The following is an 8,114-nucleotide window of genomic DNA, read 5'->3' on the forward strand; positions in this document are numbered from 1 at the left end:
GAGTAGATAACACCTCCGTCAAGGTAACATCACAAGTTCATCACTGCTAAGCCCAACTAATAAAGGACAGAACATGGGCTTTCAACTGAGATTTGAAGCGATGCTCCAATCACGTTCTTTATGATCTTCCGATAGTCACGTCCACTAATACTCCACGACCGAAATGGCCCTAGCGGATGGATCTAAATGAGTAATGTTACATTACACTATTTCAAAAATATATCATAAGTTATTTTCTTTTCATCGATATCATAAATTAAGTTGGGCATGACACAACCAATCGATCTCAAAACTAAGGAAAAATAGTAAGTGGCCAGCGAACAATTTGCGAACCGCTTCGCTCTGGTACCAAAGGCGATAATTCTTGTTGTTCCTTCGATTTAGGGCTTCGTCTTCGTCTAGCAACGTCACTTTGGTGAGATTTGTGTTGTGTTGAATAAGGTGGACTCGATCTCTTCCTTAGCACGACGATGTTCTTTTCAGCGACACCGCTGAGCCGATGATCTCGTTTGCTTGTCATTTGTTTGGACCAGTAAACCCTATGTTTTATGTGTCTCGCGGTTGTTGTCTCTCATGACGGCGTCGACAAGTGGGACAAATTGATGCTGATGCAAGGTTGGTGGTCCGATGGCGTCAAATTTGGCGTTCATCATTGGCAATAGTGGCAAATTGCATCAAATTTGTATTCAAGTCGACGCGAGGAATATCCTCGATCAAAACGCCACATCGTCAAACGTCTGTTCTAGAGGTCTGGTCTTCGGCTCACAACGCCTACAAAGCTATGGTGGTGGTTTGGATTTTGGTTTGATGCTCTTTTATCATTGTGCGACAGTCGATGGTGATTTTAAATTTGATTATTTGCAGGAACTCCAATAAATACTATATTATATGTGGTTAAAAAAACTAAGGAGAAATAATAAGCGAGGAAGAATGGGACAGGACACATGGACGTCCAATCGTCGAGGTACTCCGGTCAGAAGCGGACGCCAAGCGTGCACGTCTCGCATGCTCACATAGATCCAGAGGCCTCTAGAAGCACGCAAGCGTCCAGTCAAACACCATCCCCCTTTCATTTCGCAATGCTCAGTTAAGCCATTTTCTCCCCACTCAAAAGAGAATGTTAAACCATTTTTTCAGGCCCACGTTTTTTCGACGCGTCGGCACCTCGCGGCGCACTCCCAGGCGACCACGCGACCAACGCACCTCGCGCCAGTCCCACCGCACGCACCTCGACACCTCGACACGTCTCTCCTCTCTACAAGTACCCACGGCGCCCAGAATTAAAATATTGCGCATCTCCGAGAAAAGAAAAAAAAGGAAGACCGTCGCAGAGGAAGAGGAGCACGAGAACCGAACAGAGCTTCGCGCCATGGCGGGAGTAGCGTCCCTCAACGCCGTGTCCCTGTCCGTGCCGTCGCCCCAGGTACCGCCGGGGGCGTCCTCTGCCCGCGGCCGCCTTCTCTCCCCGGCGGCCCGGCGCTTCCCGTCGCTGCGGGCCGCGCGGCGCGTCGTCACGGCGCGGGCGGTTCCCGTGGACGCCGACGACGAGTGGGGGAAGGAGCCGGCGGAGGGAGGGACGGCGGTGGCGGAGGCGCCCTCGGAGGCGGCTGAGACCGCAGGCGAGTTGGCGGCGCTCAAGCAGAAGCTCAAGGCGGCGCTGTACGGGACGGAGCGCGGCCTGCGCGCTTCCAGCGAGACGCGCGCGGAGGTCGTCGAGCTCATCACGCAGCTCGAGGCGCGCAACCCCACGCCGGCCCCCACCGAGGCTCTCACCCTTCTCAACGGCAAGTGGATCCTCGCGTAAGCCTTCTGCCACTCCTCACTCCCTTCCTCGCTTCAATTTCTCTCTTCGTTCATTAATCTACAGTACTAGTTATGTGATTGTAATCTGTGTGGTGCGTAGTTCCATTCCTACTGGCTTAGCTAGGGTCGGTGGAACTGGTCCGATGGATTCTAAACCACATGGATCATAGCTGATAAGTTCATATATAGAGAAGGGGGAAATGATTTGGTGTGTTTTAGTTTGTCCATGTCTATCCTAATTTAAAAAAATTGGATAGTTTGCAAGTATATGGTCCACGGTATATTGCAATCGCACTCATTTACAAGTTTCTCTTGATTGCTTGAAAGAAAATAGTTATATGCAATTTTCTGAAGAATTTCGTTAATTTAGGGATGAAATTTTAATGATATGGTTGAGTTGATTACTCCCTCCGTTCCAAAATATAAGACCTTTTAGAGATTTTATTAGAAAGCTGCATACGGAGCAAAATGAGTGAATCTACACTCTAGAATATGTCTATGTACATCCGTATGTAGTTTATAATGCAATCTCTAAAAGGTCTTATATTTAGGAACGGAGGGAGTAGTTGCCATGCTCAGATAACTGATATGGCTGAATCTATTTCCTTCATATTGTGACAAAAAAGAAATACAACGTCCGTTGTTTTAGAAATTTAGAGTTATGCAAGTCAGACATCATAGTAAACATCAGTGATCTATGGCGTGATAGTTTTGGTAAATACTGTTTTTCTAGAGAGGAGGCAAATTGATGTGCAAGAATATTCAAAAGCCAACAGGTCTAATTCGTTTGCTAAATATTCTATGTTTGCATGGTGTGCTTGCCATGTGCTTCTCTATGCTTTCAGATTATGTTTGTTTAAGTTATGTCAGAGCTGGATGTGTAGTTGTACCATTTTTTTCTTGCTTATTTGTTGTAGGAGAATTATAACTATTCCTAATGTTCACTGATCTACTCTAGTACTTAAGGTAAACTAGCTTACGATCTTTTAAGTAAGTATCAATTTGGACCGCTAAACATAGCCGTGTACATCCCTGGAACAGACTTTGCTATTAAAAAAATTATGTGTAAGGCGCTAATGAAACATAACATTCTGGTAGCTGTTGCTATCGCTTAGTTGAGGATATGCCAATCGGTTCTTTGTCATTTAATGTGATCTCAGCATCATTAAAACTACTTCAGCACGTATCTGAATGGGATGCATTTTTTTAGTATAACGGGGCGGGATGCTGAAGTCCATGGTAGCAGAGGCGGAGGACAAAAAGAAATTAAGGTGTGGCGGACTCTTAAACATAATAACACGCAATTTTTTTGAATCCTTTTGATCTTGATAAGTGACATGTACCGTAACCTACGAAACATCTATAGAGACACGAACACGATGATACATATATGAAAATTTCTAGATACAACCATACGAAACATCTACATGCGTCGCTCGGCATTGTCATAGGCCCAATTAGGGTGGCTGCGTGTCCCTTTTGTTTTTTCAGCAATTCTTTTCCATCAAGCAAGAGCCAGCAAGCTAGCAAATGATGATATGCATACATGTATTAAAATTTTTGAACCAAATCAAGGTGTGGCGGCTGCCACACCTTGCCCACCGGGGGCCTCCGCCACTGCATGGTAGTGGAACTCTTCTTATATGGAATTACAGCGTCTTGGTTTAATTGTGGAGATTGATTGATTAGGTGACTGCAGGTACACATCATTTTCGCAATTGTTCCCACTGTTAGGATCTGGAAGGCTACAAGCTCTTGTCAAGGTGGACGAGATATCACAGACTATTGATTCCGAGAACTTTGCAGTGCAGAACTGCATCAAGTTTTCAGGACCTTTGGCGTCAACTTCAGTGTCGACCAATGCCAAGTTTGAAATTAGAAGCCCTAAACGTGTACAGGTGTGATTCTCCTGTCCCAACTAAGTAGTCATTTGGTATATACCTGAAAGCATTTTATCATGTCTATCTTGGCATTTCCTCAATGGCAATGAAATTTACTTAGTATTGATAACATTGACAGAATGAGCATCATTTGTCAAGCTTTAGGCTCTCAAGTACAAGAACCTTTTTATTTACAAAAAACGGGGAGCTTTCAGGCATTTCTTTAGGTAGTACAGCATTATTGCATTTTCAGTTGCTACTCTGTCATTCTATCGATTACTTCTGATCTACATGTTACCAAAACATTATTCAATCTCAATGGTAAAAATAAGGGAGGAAACATAGAAGTGGATTATTCATGGATTGTTTTGAATTATTGGCAACATAGGGAGAACAATTCATCATGGTGTTAAAGTGGCTGCTAAAGCCAGGAAACTCATGGTGACAACTGACATGGGATAACACATCTATGTGGTGACTGGGGAAGCATGTTTGCCCTTTGCTTGCTAACTGATCAGATTGCATTGCTCAGTCCCTAGGTGCCAGTAGGGCTTTTGGACACTTGGATTCATTTTTAGGTTGTGAAATTCGGTGCAACTTAAACCGACCAATCTGTATGAAAACACTATTTAACAATGATGAGATGCAAACACATGAATTTAAACAGGACAATAAAGCCCGGGCATATGCAATATGTTCGCTTAAAATGTCCTTCTGGTAAGTTAATAATTTATTAGTGTTTGCAGATGCACCTCTTCCTCCACCCACCTACAGTATTTAATTATCACCACAAATATATACAGTTTTGCTGAATGCTTCAGCATAGCTCACTTAATTCTTCTCATCGTGTTCAGATCAAATTCGAAGAAGGCATCATCGGCACTCCACAGTTGACCGATTCCATCGTACTACCAGAGAAGTTCGAATTCTTTGGACAGAACATTGACCTGAGCCCATTGAGCGGCATATTTACTTCGATCGAGAACGCAGCATCCTCGGTCGCCAAGACCATCTCCGGTCAGCCCCCACTGAAGATACCTTTCAGGAGCGAGAGTGCTGGGTCCTGGCTGCTCACAACCTACCTTGATGCCGAGCTTAGAATCTCTAGAGGAGATGGCAGCAGCATCTTTGTGCTGTTCAAGGAAGGAAGCTCGCTCTCAATATAGGCCAGGCGTATCTATTCTCTGAGTAGAATCTGACATGGAGAAAGGGAAATTAATAGATAGTAGTTGTGCCTACGTTCTTGCTTCCTGAATTCGTGTGTTTATAGTTCGTTCGTGTGATGTATATGTAGTCTCGCTGAAGTGCTATATGCCTACCTTCGTAAGCCTGTTTCGTACTAGATTCGATAGACTGGAATAGAAAGGTACTCCCTCCTTAAACTAATATAAGAGGGTTTAGAACTTTACACTATTTTAATGATTTAAACACTCTTATATATTAGTTTAAAGAGGGAGTACCTGTGAAGTTCTTGTAAAAATGAGGATGAATAGTATCCGAACCTCTTTTTTTTTAAGGGAATACATATGTATTTCGTTAAACTGATGTGCTGGACAAATCATCAGCACACAGGTTTAATATAAACTGTGGTAGATGGCCAACCCACACCTCACGATCGTACACTACATGATTTTGGTACAACAGATATTCCGAAATTTTCAAAACAAACACACAACATGGCTTTTATCTCTCTAAATAGAACACCTAGCGGCGCTAGATCTATGTGATAGCTTTCTTCAATGTTGTCGAGTCTATCTCTAAAAGCACCTGATTACATCCCATTTTTTTTTTAGAAAAGGAGGCATAGCCCCGGCCTTTGCATCGAAAGATGCACGCAGCCCTTTATTAATAAAAAATAAAACCAAATCCGGAACGAGTACAACAATATTGAGACTAAAGAATAAAAACGAAGTGATACAAAGCGCCCAAGCAGCGATGGTATAATAAGTAGATGACTAGCCACCTATCCTATTAGCTTGCCGTCATCCAAACCGGTTAAAGATACTCTGTGCTACCATCTCCCAGCGGACACACCCAGTAACCATAAGCTCCCTGGAATCCGTAGGAGTGAGAAATGACCACGTGCGGGTCAGTGCGGTAGCCCTGTATATAACCTGCAAAAAATTGATAGATGTGCATCTGTTAAACACTAAATCATTCCTGCAGTTCCAAATTGCCCACATTAATGCACAAGCTCCAACACGGATACTCTTTGCCAAAAGACCACCAACTCCCTCTACCCACGTCCCAATTCGTTAGGATAGCACCTTTGTGAACGAACCACATAAAGATCTTTATCCTCAACGGAACTTTGACCTCCCAGACATGCTTGGATCTTGGAATGTACCCCGAATCAATAAGATGAAGGTACATAGATTTTACCGAAAAGAATCCATCCTTAGTTAGCTTCCAATGAACAGTGTCGGGCCTATCCGACAGTTGGATTTGCATTAACCTTCTAACTAAGTGTAGCCATCTGGTCCATCTTTCCCCGATCAAAGATTGACGGAATCGGATATTTAGAGGCGTGTGGCTCAAGACTGCCGCAACCGACGCTTGTCTGCGTTGGACAATATTGTATAGCTGCGGATATTCCAGTGCTAGGGGCACATCCCCTAACCATGTATCCTCCCAGAATCTAGTTGATTCACCATTAGCAATGACAAACCTAGTCTGGTTAAAAAACACGTTCTTACACCTCATCAATCCTTTCCAGAATGGAGAATCATTCGGTTTAACGGTCACCTGAGCTAAGGTCTTATGTTGCAAGTACTTATTCCTTAGGATTTGCACCCACATGCCTTCGGTTTCTACCGAAATTCTAAACAACCATTTACTTAGCAAGCATCTGTTTTTAACCTCTAAATTCTCCACCCCTAAACCCCCTTGATCTTTGGGTCTGCAAATGATGTCCCATTTAGTAAGCCTATACTTTGTTTTCACTTCATCACTTTGCCAAAAGAAACGTGACCTATAGAATTCTAACCTCTTCCTTACCCCCTTAGGTAGCTTGAAGAAGGATAAGAGGAACATCGGCATACTGGTTAATACTGAATTAACAAGTACTAAACGTCCTCCATAAGATAAAAGCTTGCCTTTCCAGCAACTTAGCTTCTTTTCAAATCGGTCTTCGATACATTTCCACTCCTTGTTTGTAAGTTTCCGGTGATGGATAGGCACACCCAAATAAGTAAACGGAAATGTCCCACACTCACACCCAAACAGCTGGTTGTAAGTATGTTGTTCCGCCTTTGCCCTTCCAAAACAAAATATTTCAACCCAGACAACTGTTCAAACAAGCATAAGATGAGTTTCATATTCCGGGCCTTCTCTAAATCATGCTCCATAAAGATAATGGTATCATCGGCAAATTGTAAGATTGAGACACCCCCATCCACGAGATGCGGTACTAGTCCTCCTACTAGATCGTTGTCACTAGCCCTCCTAATCATCAAGGCCAACATGTCGGCAACAATGTTGAAAAGAATCGGCGACATAGGATCCCCTTGTCGTAGACCCTTAAGTGTCTGGAAAAAATGACCAACGTCATCATTCACTTTGATACCGACACTGCCTTTTTTAATAAAACAGTCGACATGCTTTCGCCATAGCTGGTCAAACCCCTTCATACGTAGAGTTTGTTGCAAGAAAGACCATTTTACTTTATCATATTCCTTTTCAAAATCAACCTTGAAGATAACCCCATCTAGTTTCTTCGGGTGAATTTCATGTAATGTTTCATGCAGAACAACTACCCCTTCCAGGATGTTCCGTCCAGGCATGAACGCCGTCTGCGTCTCCTGAACCATCGAGTGAGCGACCTGAGCTAGCCGATTAGTACCCACCTTTGTGAATATCTTAAAGCTAACATTGAGTAGACAGATAGGGCGAAATTGTTCAATACGTGTCGCCCCTTCTTTCTTTGGTAACAACGTAATGGTACCAAAATTCAGATGAAAGAGTTTTAATCGTCCACTAAATAGGTCATGAAACATTGGCATTAGGTCATCCTTGATAATAAACCAACATTTCTTATAAAACTCAGCTGGAAAGCCATCCGGACCAGGAGCTTTGCCATTTTTCATTTGTGTAATCGCCTCAAGCACCTCTTTCTCCGTGAAAGGAGCGGATAGTATCTCATTGTCGGCATCTTCGATTTGAGGTATATCCGCTACCATGCGCTCATCCATAGTGATAGAAGAGTTAGCGGACGCTCCAAAGAGCTGTCTATAATAATTTGTAATGTACAATTTCAAGTTCTCGTGGCCCACTATAGTGCCCTCATCCTGTTCGAGCTGCACAATCCTCTTCTTCCTATGCTTGCCATTCGCAATCAAATGGAAAAACTTCGTATTGTTATCCCCATGGACAATCGTACGTACTTTAGCTCGAAGGGCCCATTTCATTTCCTCTTCTCGAAGGAGTAACCGA

General features: G+C 43.3%; 1 protein-coding gene across 1 annotated transcript; it reads left to right on the forward strand.

Annotated features, from left to right (window-relative positions):
- The first annotated feature begins 1,282 nt into the window (after positions 1 to 1,282).
- On the forward strand, positions 1,283 to 5,025 carry LOC123397551 (probable plastid-lipid-associated protein 2, chloroplastic). The gene is made up of 3 exons (XM_045092085.1): positions 1,283 to 1,800; positions 3,503 to 3,701; positions 4,538 to 5,025. Exons 1-3 carry the CDS (start codon positions 1,370 to 1,372, stop codon positions 4,847 to 4,849), a joined length of 942 nt encoding a protein of 313 aa, XP_044948020.1. The 5' UTR covers positions 1,283 to 1,369; the 3' UTR covers positions 4,850 to 5,025.
- The last annotated feature ends 3,089 nt before the right edge of the window (positions 5,026 to 8,114 follow it).

The sequence above is a fragment of the Hordeum vulgare genome, chromosome 5H (assembly GCF_904849725.1).
Source record: "Hordeum vulgare subsp. vulgare chromosome 5H, MorexV3_pseudomolecules_assembly, whole genome shotgun sequence".
Lineage (NCBI taxonomy): Eukaryota > Viridiplantae > Streptophyta > Magnoliopsida > Poales > Poaceae > Hordeum > Hordeum vulgare.